This window comes from Saprolegnia parasitica (assembly GCF_000151545.1).
Source record: "Saprolegnia parasitica CBS 223.65 unplaced genomic scaffold supercont2.105, whole genome shotgun sequence".
NCBI classification, from domain to species: Eukaryota; Oomycota; class Saprolegniomycetes; order Saprolegniales; family Saprolegniaceae; genus Saprolegnia; species Saprolegnia parasitica.
The window spans coordinates 184,857-198,629 of record NW_012156499.1 but is presented as its reverse complement, the minus strand read 5'-3'; the positions used below and the strand labels follow the sequence as shown (position 1 = coordinate 198,629).

Here is a 13,773-nt window from a genome sequence, read left to right as displayed (position 1 = left end):
CAGCCTTGTTCTTGGCCTTCTTCTTCTTCTTTTTCTTCTTGGCGCCTGCTTCGCCTGGACCGGACGAGATCTCGACTGGCGGGTTCGTCTCTGGAGCGGGCGTTGGCGGCAGCTTGACCGGCGCGACGACCAGCGCGGCGCTGGGGTTCTTCGGCCCAGCCTTGGACTTCTTTGCTGGTGGAGGTTGCTCCTTGCCATCAGCGACCTCCTTCGGCCCTTGCTTGGCCGGTGGCGTGTAGAGCGGTACGGCCGCACGGGTCTTGCGCTTCTTCGCACGGCTGCCGGTCCGCCCGCCCGCCATCTTGATGGAATGTCCGGATATCATGCGTGTTATCCGATATTTGACTAGAATCACGCACCCTATGTACCAACATATCTGGTCTCGCAGTCTCCGTACCAAGTAGGACCGGAGCAACATCAAATTCTTGTCCCTATTGCGAGTCTATAGTTGATGTCCCGTGTTTCAAGACGGGTCGTATCACTCCATTTCGCCAGAGTTTCCAACGAATACGCCGCGCGCGATGCCACACTGCGTGCCCGTGCGTGCAATTCGCGCGTGGAACAAAAACACTCTAACGTTAGTTCAATTGGTGCACAACCTGCAGCCACACATGTCGACCGGAGCATACCTCTCAACGGGGAAGTGCCTTGGGTTACACGATTGTTGCATATTGCAAGCGGCTTGATCTTCTTCTCAATTAAAGCGTGCGACGACGAAATGCGTCTGACACGGCTTCATGGCTTTTCGTCGATCACGATCAAGGTACTTGTGTGCGTCGGCAGGCCCACGAAGCCCTCGGCAGGCCCACGAAGCCCTCGGCAGCCTCAGCCAGACTGCGAAACACCCTATGCTCAAGATCTACAAGTGACCACGCCCACTCCGATGAATCGCGCACCGGTTCGTTGCTACTGCTACGGCGCTTAAGCACTCGAACGACGAGGTTCAGAAAAAATCGCTTTGCGAATGTTAGCATGCTCGTGAAGAATGTTGCTTTGACGCAATGGAGCTCCTCACGTATCTGTCGATTGTCGGCTCATGGGGACGCTGTGCAGCAGGGCACCGAACTTGAGAAGCGCATACGAGGATATCTTGCTATTGGCCATTTTATAAATATTTTTGACCAATCGCATATCAGACAATGAGACACTAGTTTGTCGACCTGGACGCCAGGCCGCGCGATCACCCTGAACGTCGTCAAAAATGGAATCGCTGAAACTCGGCACAATAGTAGAGGACACTTTGGAGGGTACGGAATGCTACGCGGCGTCGACGTTGAAGCCCCAGAGCTGGAGTTACGCATTGTCGTATATTTATTGGTGGTAATAGCCATACATAACCATTTTGTACCATATTTATATCCACGGCGCCAACTTCGTGCCGCGTGATCGCACAAATTGCTTTCCAAAACGGAATTGCTCATTCTTGGCACAGTGGTAGAGGGTACTTTGGAGGGCGCGGCATGCTATGCTAAGTCGACAGGTAAAGCATACAGCGGAAGCTACGCCCCACCAAACATTTATTTGTGCTGTACGCCACGCTTAACCACGTACTGCCACATTTACAGCCGTCTCGTCATTCTCTCCGTTGATAAGAGTGAGTCACGCCATCGTTTCTCCAGAATCTCTCGTCCGTAGCACGTGCAGCGGCTTTGGTCTCCTCTATGGACACAAGAGTTTGTTTTTCGGGCTTATCAGCTGACCTCATGATGCGAACGGTGCTCTGCAAAGATGTACAACGGCCTCTCTCAAGAACAAAACATTCATTCCTTGGGCGTCACCATAGTGTTGAAACCAGCGTCAACGCTGGCGCGTCGGTTTTGCTCGAGCTCCACCACCAAGTGATCGCCGTCGTCGCGCCCCTTGCTTCGCTCGACGGCCTTCTTGGCCTCCTCGGGCCAGTTGGACTTGTACGTAAAGTAGACGCCGAGGACGGTAGTGACAATGTACCCCACGGACATGCCAACCCAAATACCGAGAAGGCCAAGGCCGGCAGGGAAGCCAAAGGCGTACGCGCCGGGAACGCCAACGACCCATGCGCCAATGAAGAACGAGGTCATGATGGGCAGTGTCCGCGCCTGCGCTTGCAGCGTCGCCTACGTGACAAGTTAGGAGTGAGCAAAACCTGCGCGGAGACGAAACGTGAGCGACGCACCATCGCGTAGTAGAAGAGCGAGAGGATGATGTAGCCCGCAGCGGCGAGCGTGCTAATGGACGCCATGCTACTGACGACGGCGACGTCCGTGGAGAAGATCTTGCCAACGTGCGAGCGCGCGCACAGCCACGGGATCACGATGACCACCGAGAGACCAAAAATACCATAAAACACCAAGTGGCTCGTGGCTTTGGCGGCTTGGGGCTTGCCCGCGCCGAGGTACATGCCGATGCGCGTCGAGCCGCCGTCGATCATGCCATAGATGGGCGACGTGAGGAAGAAGATGAGCTCCATCATCGAGTTGCTGGCGCCAAGTGCGACCTCGCTCGTCATGGCCGCAAAGATCGACATGGTCTGGAGCTGGAGGTTCTCGACGAGCTGGCCGATGACCATGGGGCCGCCCACCTTGAGCATCGGCTTGAGGTACAGCTGTCGGTTCATGAAGGTGCGATCCCAACTCCACGACGACGCGTGCTGCTTGCGGTACGCAAACATGTAGAGCGCGAACGTGACGAGGCGGCTGTAGTGCGTGATGGTCATCGCGATCGGGGCGCCAATGAGGCCGTAGCCTTCAAAGCCCGTCGACGAGAGACCGAAGACGAGCACAGAGACGAGACCGGCGTTGAGGATGGTAAACGTCACGGCAAAAATCGCTGCCGGAAGCACGTTTTGCATCGACTTGAAGTAGACGCTGAGGACTTGGAAGAGGAGGCGCGGAAGGAGCCACGGCATCGAGTAGTGCGCGTAGTCCTTGGCGTGCACGACCGTCGCGTCCGAGATACCCGCTGCATGGAGAATGTCGCCGCAAAACCACCAGAGCGCGCCGATCGGGATGCACGCGAGCGTGACGCAGAGGCAGTTCATTTGGCAGTAGCGGCCGATGAGCGTGAGGTTCTTGGCGCCAAACGCTTGCGCCGAGAGCGACGCTTGTCCGACGACGAAGCCCGAAGCAAAGATGAGGATCGTAATGTCAAAGATCATCTGCGAGTACGCAACGGCCGTGAGCTGCGCAGCGCCGAGGTGGCCCGCGGCAACGAGGACGGTCATCGACATGCCAAACATGGCGAGGTTCGAAAAGAGGATCGGCGTCGCGAGGCGCGCGAGCGCTTTGACCTCGCTTGTCGCGGAGAAGGTCATACCGGTATTAAGGTACGGCTACTGCGAACAGCAATAAGAAAGCCCAAGTGCCAGCCACCACCGTCACCGTCTTTCCACAGGCCATCCGTAACTTGCGTGGTAGCTGGGAAAGGCGTAATTTGAGGCGCCAGCAGTCACTGCCCAGGACCTCCTGCCATTGGTCGTGTGTTTGGCCAGTCAAATCCGTCCAACGCGCATGCATTATTGCCCTATCCCATGGCTTGAAATAGACTGCATACATTGTTTTGGGTTTACGACGACAGTGACTAGCATGATATCATGAATGCAGTATCTGGTCGGGTGCTTCCTGTCGCCATCGAGGAAGTGGCCCGTCTCGCGCATCTGGGGCGAGGCAAGCGCCGCCAGCGCTTGCAGATTCTAGGTGCACAGCTCGATCTTTTCTTCCCGGCATTGCTGCTGTGAACATCAGTGTGCATGACCAGAAATAGAAGCGAAATACACTGGGCTGGAGTAGGCACAAACTTGTACTATAGTTGTAAAATGAGCCCGTCAATACGCATTGAGTGATCATACCGGTACGATAAATGAAGCTCTGCGCATGTCATCCATCCTGATCTCCTACTTAAACGGGCTTGCACGGGCTCGTAAAGAATATGCGGAACAGTATAGATGTAGCAAGTCGACCTGCAGGTCGAACATCACTTGCAGGCTGCAAGTGATGTTCGACGCGCTTCCTCTGCCAAAGTGATCGAGGTGCACCACATGCAGACACCGAGATTCATTGTATTCCATAATAAAAACATGTTGGGATTATTTCTCATTTTTTAAATGCTCGGACCAAGGTGGGGGGCCCCAAAAAAGTGATGTTCAGACTCGCGCCCAACTCGAAAATCGACGCCGCAGAGCGCTGATGCTGCTGCGACGGTTCGAACGTGCCTTCTCGACCCGCGCGCCCAAGCTGCGCGACCTAGTCGTTCTGGCACCTGGTGTAGCTGAGCGCCATGGTCTCGCAGCAGGAGATGTCGCCAAGGTTATCTTGCACGACGTCAAGGATGCGTCGACACCGTACCGACTGCAAATCCCGCACAGCCTCGAGAAGCCTTGGTTCTCCGGTGCGGATATCGTGCTCGCCGATCCCAATGCGCTGCAGCCTGCGCCCGAGCCGCCAGGAGACCAGTGCTGTGGTTCAAGTTGTCCCAACTGCGTTTGGATCCGCCATTGGGCCGAGTGCCAGGAGTGGGAACTCGAGCAAAAAGCCGCGTAAATTCAAATAGAGGAAGTTTTCCGATGCATCACACGCGCCTCCTCCTCCTTTGATTACCGATTTCCCCTTGATACATCGCCGCAAGACGAGACAAAAGTGCCTTCGTGATCGCATTGGTTCAGTCCGACGTGCTCATGGCTCTTTGCTCGTCACATCGACGGGACTGTCGGCGATGCCAGCGTAGCCTTCCTCTAGCGCTGCGGGTTCCAGCCGATTGCATTTGATGGCGCTTCGCTCGACAGCTTTCTTGGCCTCTTCGGGCCAATCCGATTTGAACGTAAAGTAGACGCCGAGCACCGTCGTGACGATGTAGCCAACGGACATGCCGATCCAGATGCCGAGGAGACCGAGGTCGACGGGAAAATCCAAAACGTACGCCAGCGGCACGCCGACGATCCAAGCGCCGACAAGGAACGAGACCATGATGGGGAGTGTTCGGGCCTGTGCTTGCAGCGTCGCCTAATCATATCGATGAGCAAACCGTCGTCTTATCATCGCGTCGTTCAACCATGGCGTAGTAGAAGAGCGACATGATGATATAACCCGCGGCGGCCAAGGTGCTAATGGTTGTCATGCTCTGGACGACAGTCTCGTCGGACGAAAAGATGCGGCCGATCGAGGACCGCGCACAGAGCCACGGCACCACGATGAGGATGCAGATGCCGAAAATACCGTAAAAGACCAAGTGGCTCGTGGCTCGCGCGGCGTGCGCATGCCCGGCACCCAAATGCATGGCGATCCGCGTCGCGCCGCCGTCCATCATACCAAAGATAGGCGACGTGAGGAAGAAGATGAGGTTGAGCATCGAGTTGTTGGCGCCAAGGTCGACCTCGCTCGTCATGGCCGCAAACACCGCCATGGTTTGGAGCTGGAGATTCTCAACGAGCATGCCGAGGGCGAGCGGCCCCCGACGCGCAGCATTGGCATCAAGTAGAGCCGCGGGCTCAGACCGCGCATCGCCCAGTTCCACGACGAGGCATGGTGCTTCTTGTACCCAAACATGTAGGCAACATACGCGATCGTGCGGCCGTAGTGCGTCAGCGTCAGCGCAAGCGGTGCGCCAAGAAGACCGTAGCCGGCAAAGCTTGTCGACGGAAGCCCAAAGACCAAGACGACAACAAGACCAGCGTGCAGCACGGTAAAGGCCACGGCAAAGATCGCTGCCGGAAGCACGTTTTGCATCGACTTGAAGTAGACGCTAAGGACTTGGAAGAGAAGGCGCGGGAGGAGCCACGGCGTTGAATAGTGCGAGTACTCTTGCGCATAGCGCACGGTGTCGTCCGAGATGCCACCGGCGCGTAAAAAGTCGCCGGTAAACCACCAGAGAATGCCGATCGGAATGCAGGCCAGCGTGATGCAGACGCAGTTCATTTGGCAGTAGCGGCCGACGAGCGCGAGGTTGCCGGCACCAAAGGCTTGGGCCGACAGCGCCGCCTGCCCCGAAATGAAGCCGGACGCGAAAACGAGAATCGTAATATCAAAGAGCATTTGGGCGTACGCGACCGCCGTGAGCTGCGCCGACCCGAGGTGCCCCGCCGCCATCAAGACGGCCATCGACATGCCAAACATCGCGAGGTTCGAAAAGAGGATCGGCGTCGCGAGGCGCGCAAGGGCCGTGGCTTCGTGCCGCGCCGAGAACTCTGCCATCGTGCGAGAGAAATATGCAATGGACTGTCTGCTATTTCAGCGAGTAGCACTCGCGTGCATGGACAGAAAACCCGTGAAAGAAAGGCTCACGGAGCGTTGGTCGTGATGGACATCGGAATGATTCGTGCTAAGGACACTTCGTGCGAGCGATGGCAACAAGGTCTTGCTCTGTCGCAATAATCAAGTGGCGTTGAAGCGAAGACGACCTCCCATGCGGGCATGCATGCGAGCGGTCGCGACACGCAATGTGCCCCCTCTCGCCCGTGACGTGACCAATGCGCTGGGAGCTATCGTGTTTATGTCCCATTGGCACCTTCTCTCGGTGCTCTGAAATCGGCCAAGTCATCGTGTCATGAGCTACTTTGGTTGGTTTACACCTAGAACGAAAGAATTGGTATTGGACGCACCAAACTACCGTCTCTGGCCTCTCTGCCAAGAGAGTATCAGGCGTCCCAATTGGGCGCGGTGGGCTCGACGGGGCGAGGCTCCTCGCGCACTTTTGTGGCTTCGAGGTCGGATAGGAACGGTTCGGACTCGTCGCTGTCTTTGGTTTTGCTCCGCGCGACAGCCTTATGGGCTTCGTCGGGCCAATTGGACCTGACCGTATAGTAGACGCCGAACGCTGTCGTGACGAGATAACCAAGACTCATGCCAAGCCACACGCCGAAGAGCTGGTGGTGCAGCGGAAAAGCAAACACATAAGCCATCGGCACGCCGACGAGCCATGCGCCAATAAGAAACGAGATCATGATCGGCAGCGTCCGAGCTTGGGCCTGCAGCGTGGTCTAGCGCACGTTTTAAGACACGAAAAGTGGCGACGTTGAAGCGTACCATTGCATAGTAGAAGAGCGAGAGGACAATGTACCCGCCTGCCGCAAGCGTGTTGATGGACGTCAGACTGTCGATGATGGCGGGATCGCTCGAGAAGAGCTTGCCAATGACCTTGCGTGCGCACAGCCACGGGATCACGATGACCACCGAGAGCCCAAAAATACCATAAAACACCAAGTGGCTCGTGGCTTTGGCGGCCCGGGGCTTACCCGCGCCGAGGTACATGCCGATGCGCGTCGAGCCGCCGTCGATCATGCCGTAGATGGGTGACGTGAGGAAGAAGATGAGCTCCATCATCGAGTTGTTGGCGCCGAGGGCGACCTCGCTCGTCATGGCCGCAAAGATGGCCATCGTCTGAAGCTGGAGGTTCTCGACGAGCTGGCCAATGACCATGGGGCCACCCACTTGGAGCATCGGCGTGAGATACCGTCGGCGGTTCAAAAAAGAACGGTCCCAGCTCCACGCCAATGCGTGGTGCTTTTCATGGCCGAACATGTAGATGACGTACGCAACGAGGCGGCTATAGTGCGTGAGGCTGAGTGCGATCGATGCGCCCGCGAGCCCGAATCCGCGAAAGCTCGTGTGCGGGAGGCCAAACACCAATGCGACGACGAGGCCGACGTTGAGCACTGCAAACGCGATGGCAAAGACAGCGGCCGGCATAACGTTCTGCATCGACTTGAAGTAGACGCTGAGCACCTGGAAGAGGAGTCGCGGGAGGAGCCACGGCATCGAGTAGTGCGAGTACTCCCTCGCAAATTCGATCGTCGCGTGCGAGACCCCCGCAAAACGAAGGATGTCGCCTGTAAACCACCAGAGCGCGCCGATCGGGATGCACGCGAGCGTGACGCAGAGGCAGTTCATCTGGCAGTAGCGACCGATGAGCGTGAGGTTCTTGGCGCCAAACGCTTGCGCCGACAGCGTCGCCTGGCCAACGACAAAGCCGGATGCGAACACAAGCACCGTAATGTCAAAGAGCATCTCCGAGTACGCGACCGCGGTGAGCTGCGCGGGTCCGAGGTGGCCCGCGACGACGAGGACCGTGATCGACATGCCAAACATGGCGAGGTTCGAGAAGAGGATCGGCGTCGCGAGGCGCAACAGCACGCGCATCTCGTTGCGCGCCGAGAACGGCATCGGTCGTGCTCTGTGTTCTTATTGTGCTCAACCGGCGCAATCTTTCCGGTTGCATCCGGATCGTGGCACGTGTTTGCCGTTGGTTCCAATCGATGGACGTTATTGTCCAAATATATTAACTCCTCTACTAGTATGTTACTCGCGTTACGAGTGTTCGTAGCGCACGATGTTGGGTGTCGGAAAGTCCATGCCCTTGACGCTCTCCTCGATGACGAGCATCGGCAGTCGCGTCTGTGTCGACTTGGGCGCGATCTCGATCACGACAAACTCCGTGTCATCGCCGCCGCGGGCCTTGCAGCGCGCCGCGGCCTTCTTCGCCTCCTTCTCCCAGTTGGACGTGCACGTAAAGTAGACGCCGAGCACGGTCGTGACCAAGTAGCCCACAGCCATACCGATCCAGATGCCGAGAAGACCCATCTCGACGGGAAACCCAAAGACGTATGCGCCAGGGACGCCAACGACCCACGCGCCAATGAGGAACGAGCCCATGATGGGCAGTGTCCGCGCCTGCGCCTGCAGCGTTGCCTAGACAGGTTTTCATAAATATACAAGACGGATACGAGGATCGATGCGGGTACCATGGCGTAGTAGAAGAGCGACATGATGATGTAGCCGACGGCGGCGAGCGTGCTGATCGACGTCATGGTCGCGATCACATGCGCGTCGGTCGAGAACAAGTGCCCAATCACGTTGCGCGCGCAGAACCACGGCACCACGATGCCAACCGAGAGCGTCACGATCCCCGCAAGTACGAGCAGACTCGTGGCTTTGGCTGCTTGGGGATGGCCCGCACCGAGATGCATGCCCATGCGCGTCGAGCCGCCGTCGATCATGCCGTAGATGGGCGACGTGAGGAAGAAGATGAGCTCCATCATCGAGTTGTTGGCGCCGAGGGCGACCTCACTCGTCATGGCCGCAAAGATCGACATGGTCTGGAGCTGGAGCGTCTCGACAAACTGGCCGATGATCATGGGACCGCCGACCTTGGCCATGGGTACAAAGTACTGCTTGGCATTGAGGAACGACCGGTCCCAGCTCCATGACGTCGCGTGGAGCTGGCGGACCTGGAACATGTAATACGCGAACGAGAGCGTCCGCGCGTAGTGCGTAAAGGTCATGGACGCGGCCGCACCCGCGAGGCCAAAGCTGCGCAGCCCGATAGCAGGCACGCCGTGGGCCAAGGCGACGCTGAGGCCGGCGTTGAGAATGGTGAAGATGACGGCAAAGACGGCCGCCGGCATGACGTTTTGCATCGACTTGAAGTAGACGCTGAGCACCTGGAAGAGGAGTCGCGGGAGGAGCCACGGCGTCGAGTAGTGGGCGTACTGGGCCGCATAGGCCGCAGTCTCGTGCGAGATGCCGGCGACCCGGAGAACGTCGCCCGCAAACCACCAGAGAGCGCCAATCGGGATGCACGCGAGCGTGACGCAAAGACAGTTCATTTGGCAGTAGCGGCCGATCAAGACGAGGTTCTTGGCGCCAAAGGCTTGGGCCGAGAGCGTCGCTTGGCCCACGATGAAGCCGGAGGCGAAGATGAGGATCGTAATGTCAAAGAGCATTTGGGCGTACGCGACCGCTGTGAGCTGCGCCGATCCGAGGTGCCCCGCGACCATGAGCATGGTCATCGACATGCCGAACATGGCGAGGTTCGAAAAGAGGATCGGCGTCGCGAGGCGCGCGAGGGCCTTGAGCTCGTCGGTGCGCGAGAACGGTTTTTCCATGTTGGTGCAAGCCCAAAAGTGATCGAATGCTGCGCCACTGCCTCGAGTGTGGGACGCACCGAGCGTAGGTGCAACCTGGTTTTTTGGCGCCACCATTTGACAGTGTACCCAAGTTGGAAAGCATGAGACACGAGCGCCAAGCGGTCCTGCCGACTGCCCATTTTTTTACAGAAAGACCTTCCGTTGCAGGGGACTAGTAGTCGTGTAGTGCCTCCGAACTCGCCACCGAGGTGTGCTTCGGGCGCTCTCTAGGTGGCAAAGGCGACGCGATCGCATCACAATCGGCGACGACGCAGGTGCCAAGATCGGTCGTACACGGTACATATTGCTGTGCATGCAGGATTGAGGATTGGGTGCGTCCACGTCAAGCGACGCATTTTGACCAATCAGAAAGCGACCAGGGATAGGTCGTGGTGGTTGAAGTGGGTTGTGGCATCTCGCTATACGTATATACGTCGAACAGACGGCAAAATACCTTCTGCACGATGCTGGACAGCACCGGGACAGATCTTCTTCCTCCTCGTTCGACGATAGTCGCACGCGAGTAGCTTTGGACTTGGATGACATTGACGGCGGGGCGACATCTGCGACGCCGGCATCTGAGAACGTCTTTTCCTCCTCGAAGCAATTGTGTACTAGTACCGAGTTCTTTATGTACACGCGCCGTCCGTGCATGGTGACCTGTTATTATACGAGCTTGGTGGTCTCGGCCGCGTGGTGCGGCTTCTTGGCGCTTCGGTCGACGGCCTTGGCGGCTTCCGTCGCCCAGTCCGAGCGCTGCGCATGGTAGAATCCGATCGCTGTTGTCGCAGAGTACCCAAGCGCCATGCCGATCCAGACGCCGAGAAGCCCGAGCTGCAAGTGCACGCCAAGCACGTACGCGAACGGGACGCCGAGGAGCCACGCGCCGCAAACGAACGCCACTACCCACCGCGCATGAGCCGTCCTGTTGCATGAAGAATGGCCTGCAACGTACGCATGACGGGCACGGCCTTGGCTTGTGCGCGCAGCGTGGCCTACGCGACTGTAGTATGGATGGTGCAAGCGTCGTCGTATTACCATCGAGTAGTAGAACACGGAGAGCGCCATGTAGCCGCCGGCGGCGACGACCGTGATCGTGGCCATGGCCTCGTGCACGGCGGCGTCGTTCGAGTAGACGCGGCCAATCACGTGCCGCGAGAGCATCCACGGCAGCGCGATGATGGCTGACATGCCGAAAATGCACGCAAACAACAAGTGGCTCACGTCCTTGGCCTTAATAGGGTCGCCCGCGCCGAGGTACATACCCATGCGGTTCACGCCAGCGTCCGTGAGGCCGTAAATGGGCGACGTGAGGAAGAAGACGAGCTGCATCGTCGCGTTGTGCGCGTCCAGCGATATCTAACAGTCGCCGTCATCGAAAAAGTGGGATGGTCACGCGGGAGCCAAGTGTGTACCTCGCTGCACATGGACGCGAAGAGCGCCATGGTCTGAAACTGCGCGTTCTCGAAGGCCTGTCCGAGCATGAGCGGAACGCCGATGCCCACGAGCGTCCTGATGTAGCGCGCGTCGAGAAAGTGCCAACTCCAGCTCCACGCCTGCCGGTGGAGCCCGCGGAGGTGCGTCATGTACGTGACGAACCCCACAAGCCGCAGCGACTGCGTCGCGACCATCGCGAGCGGGCACCCGACAAAGCCGAGGCCAGCCATGCCAAAGCCACCGTGGACCAAGAAGACGCTAAGCAGCGCATTGAAGAGCACCGCTGCGAGCGAGCACACGGCCGAGGGTAAGACGATCTGCTGCGCTTGGAAAAAGCGGTCGCGGCCTGGAACATGAGCCGCGGCCAGAGCCAGAGGATCGAGACGCGTGCGTAGAGGCGCGCGAGCTCGATGCTTCTCGGGTCGACGCCCTTGACGACGTGGAGGGCGTCGGCGCAGACCCACCAGATACAACCGATCGGGACGCAGGCCAAGGTCAAGCAGAGGCAGCACGTTTGCGTGTAGCGCCCGATGAGCGCAAAGTTCTTGGCGCCGAACGCCTGCGACGCGAGCGCGTCGAGACCCTTGTTGAAGCCTTGCGTGAAGATGATCAAGGTGAAGTCGAGCACGAGCTGCGCGTACGCAACCGCCGTGAACTCGGTCGTGCCGAGGTGCCCAGCGACAATGAGCTCCGTCATTGAGAGCGCGAAGAAGCTCATGAGCGACACGAAGATCGGCAGCGCGAGCCGCAGCAGCGGCGCGACCTCATCGTGCAGACTCGTCGACCAGAATCGGCTCATACTGCTGCTACGACCGCAAGCAATCGAACTGTCACGGACGTCCTGACCGGCCATGGACCTTGCGCAGTGTATACCATACAAAAGGCAAGATGGGACGTCGTCGACGTTCCACGGCAGCACCATGCGCTTGCTGAGGCGAACCCAGAGTGAGTGGAGGCTGCATGCAGCACACTAATAACAGCATACCCGGTAGCGGCAAGTAGCGTGAAAGGTTAGCGCGGCAAGATCTGCGGCCGCATGTCTATGGCCACGTGCTGTAGTACGAGCTTGGAGCATTGGCGGGGCGTGTGATGCGATGGAGTGATGGAGTGATGGGCGTACCGTTACTGTCGATGGTAGGTTGATGCCCAAATGGTTGATACCTCTCCTTGATATTTTACTGCGTCGAGCGACGACACGTGAGACGATCGGGCATCAAGGTGCTCGGGGAACCATCGTGGTTTTTACGGAATGATGCATGGAGCTCCACCTGGAATGAAGGTAGACTCGTGTCATTCGACTGGCGTAGTTGGGCCAGCCATAGCTGCCAGCCATGGGTTACCGGTGTACACTTGCGGCTCGGTACGGTAGTACTAGACGCACAACCCTATTTGCACGCAGATGCTTACTAGTACTACAGGCTCGCTCAAGGCCGTTCTGAAGCATATTTCTTCAGCTTCTTTTTCCAACGCCACATGAAGAGGACGTCAGCAAACATGATATTGGTCATTCGTGTTTTTGACGCCGATGATGCACACGGCAATGGAGGGCGAAATGCGATCTAAAACCCGTGGTTTCTAAACCGCAGTTAGGCTGTCGAGGACATCTGCCCAAGCGTACTAACGTTATGCATTCATCCTGTGCTGCGTATTCTGCTCATTTACACTCTGTGCATTAAAGCTATCCAGTTGCAATGTCGGCCGGAAAGCTTGGCTGCGTTTTTCGTGGTCGAGTTCGGATCACTCTCACCACTTCAATTCCTACGGTGCTGCTTGCATTGCTTAGCGTCTGCTGCGGTGGCTCGCTGCGGTAGGCGTCGATGGTGAGATCGAAGCGCAAGCCATCGCCGCGAACAACGCACGGAGCTCTTGCCGTACACGAGTACCCAGAACGCAAGCAACCTTCTCCCTTTCTCTGCGGTTGAAGTCGCGCCAGTCAATTGCCACGGTTATCATTGCATACGTTTTGAGAGGTTTTGTACCCAGGAAAAGAACCCGCATTGCCACGTTTCCATCAACGCACTGGCGCCCGTCGATGATAGCGCACACGTCTGCAACCATATCTGTATGGCAGCCTGTATCTGGAAGGAATGCGACCGCCATGGCCTCTGGGCGGGAGCGCCACACACACGCGGCGGCCTGCGTGGCAGGTATGCATTGTGACAGGTTTAGGATCGCGCCGGTTCGGATTGGTGGACTTTCAGCCAATGAAAAGCGGCACGCCGGCTCGGCGGTTGGTGGTGGGGAAGTGAGAGCTGGCCTCGGGATATCGTTGGCCGTAGTTTCACTCAGGAAATTTCACCTACTACCATGGTAAGCAGGCCCGTCGACGACGCTGGCAGCTGAGGAGGCCGCCGGCGGCTGCGCATGAATGGGCATTGACGGCGTCATGGGCGTAGGCTTCCAAGAACATCTTCTCGTGCCTCGACTCCGACGACGAAGACTCGAAGAAGGTGCAGGCGCCGCCG

General features: G+C 58.0%; 8 protein-coding genes across 8 annotated transcripts in view; 2 read left to right on the top strand and 6 right to left on the bottom strand.

Moving 5' to 3' along the window:
* Positions 1-60: 60 nt before the first annotated feature.
* Positions 61-301, bottom strand: SPRG_11061 (hypothetical protein; the record flags this gene model as incomplete). The annotated part of the gene is made up of 1 exon (XM_012352721.1): positions 61-301. A coding segment is annotated over one exon (241 nt), but the record flags the coding sequence as incomplete, so codon positions are not given.
* Positions 302-1,737: 1,436 nt separating this feature from the next.
* Positions 1,738-3,370, bottom strand: SPRG_11060 (hypothetical protein). The gene is made up of 2 exons (XM_012352720.1): positions 2,153-3,370; positions 1,738-2,093 (listed from the first exon to the last, which is right to left on the bottom strand). Exons 1-2 carry the CDS (start codon positions 3,287-3,289, stop codon positions 1,761-1,763), a joined length of 1,470 nt encoding a protein of 489 aa, XP_012208110.1. The 5' UTR covers positions 3,290-3,370; the 3' UTR covers positions 1,738-1,760.
* A 735-nt stretch (positions 3,371-4,105) lies between these two features.
* On the top strand, positions 4,106-4,539 carry SPRG_11059 (hypothetical protein). The gene has a single exon (XM_012352719.1). The coding sequence runs from the start codon at positions 4,161-4,163 to the stop codon at positions 4,512-4,514; it is 354 nt and encodes a 117-aa protein (XP_012208109.1). The 5' UTR covers positions 4,106-4,160; the 3' UTR covers positions 4,515-4,539.
* Positions 4,540-4,646: 107 nt separating this feature from the next.
* On the bottom strand, positions 4,647-6,196 carry SPRG_11058 (hypothetical protein; the record flags this gene model as incomplete). The annotated part of the gene is made up of 3 exons (XM_012352718.1): positions 5,427-6,196; positions 5,023-5,391; positions 4,647-4,973 (listed from the first exon to the last, which is right to left on the bottom strand). Exons 1-3 carry the CDS (start codon positions 6,159-6,161, stop codon positions 4,647-4,649), a joined length of 1,431 nt encoding a protein of 476 aa, XP_012208108.1. The 5' UTR covers positions 6,162-6,196.
* A 329-nt stretch (positions 6,197-6,525) lies between these two features.
* Positions 6,526-8,144, bottom strand: SPRG_11057 (hypothetical protein). The gene is made up of 2 exons (XM_012352717.1): positions 6,993-8,144; positions 6,526-6,946 (listed from the first exon to the last, which is right to left on the bottom strand). Exons 1-2 carry the CDS (start codon positions 8,127-8,129, stop codon positions 6,605-6,607), a joined length of 1,479 nt encoding a protein of 492 aa, XP_012208107.1. The 5' UTR covers positions 8,130-8,144; the 3' UTR covers positions 6,526-6,604.
* A 68-nt stretch (positions 8,145-8,212) lies between these two features.
* On the bottom strand, positions 8,213-9,850 carry SPRG_11056 (hypothetical protein; the record flags this gene model as incomplete). The annotated part of the gene is made up of 2 exons (XM_012352716.1): positions 8,213-8,654; positions 8,708-9,850. 2 exons carry the CDS (start codon positions 9,848-9,850, stop codon positions 8,274-8,276), a joined length of 1,524 nt encoding a protein of 507 aa, XP_012208106.1. The 3' UTR covers positions 8,213-8,273.
* A 620-nt stretch (positions 9,851-10,470) lies between these two features.
* On the bottom strand, positions 10,471-12,226 carry SPRG_11055 (hypothetical protein). Its single transcript, XM_012352715.1, has 5 exons — positions 11,590-12,226; positions 11,287-11,566; positions 10,910-11,230; positions 10,827-10,866; positions 10,471-10,773 (listed from the first exon to the last, which is right to left on the bottom strand). Exons 1-5 carry the CDS (start codon positions 12,159-12,161, stop codon positions 10,538-10,540), a joined length of 1,449 nt encoding a protein of 482 aa, XP_012208105.1. The 5' UTR covers positions 12,162-12,226; the 3' UTR covers positions 10,471-10,537.
* A 1,468-nt stretch (positions 12,227-13,694) lies between these two features.
* Positions 13,695-13,773, top strand: part of SPRG_22274 (hypothetical protein) — a gene marked incomplete at both ends in the record, with an annotated part of 804 nt that continues 725 nt past the window's right edge. Inside the window, one exon of the mRNA XM_012352730.1 lies at positions 13,695-13,758. Coding sequence (XP_012208120.1) covers positions 13,695-13,758 — 64 coding nt within the window. The remainder of the gene's footprint in view (positions 13,759-13,773) is intronic.

Bases quoted from the DNA above. Each gene is read 5' to 3' on its own strand.
- SPRG_11059 (XM_012352719.1), top strand. From the start codon at position 4,161: ATGCTGCTGCGACGGTTCGAACGTGCCTTCTCGACCCGCGCGCCCAAG.
- SPRG_11055 (XM_012352715.1), bottom strand. From the start codon at position 12,161: ATGGCCGGTCAGGACGTCCGTGACAGTTCGATTGCTTGCGGTCGTAGC. The intron at 11,231-11,286 runs GTACACACTTGG...GGCGACTGTTAG, and splicing joins TCGCGTCCATGTGCAGCGAG to ATATCGCTGGACGCGCACAA. The intron at 10,867-10,909 runs GTAATACGACGA...ACAGTCGCGTAG, and splicing joins CCGTGTTCTACTACTCGATG to GCCACGCTGCGCGCACAAGC.
- SPRG_11060 (XM_012352720.1), bottom strand. From the start codon at position 3,289: ATGACCTTCTCCGCGACAAGCGAGGTCAAAGCGCTCGCGCGCCTCGCG. The intron at 2,094-2,152 runs GTGCGTCGCTCA...CTTGTCACGTAG, and splicing joins CGCTCTTCTACTACGCGATG to GCGACGCTGCAAGCGCAGGC.
- SPRG_11057 (XM_012352717.1), bottom strand. From the start codon at position 8,129: ATGCCGTTCTCGGCGCGCAACGAGATGCGCGTGCTGTTGCGCCTCGCG. The intron at 6,947-6,992 runs GTACGCTTCAAC...AACGTGCGCTAG, and splicing joins CGCTCTTCTACTATGCAATG to ACCACGCTGCAGGCCCAAGC.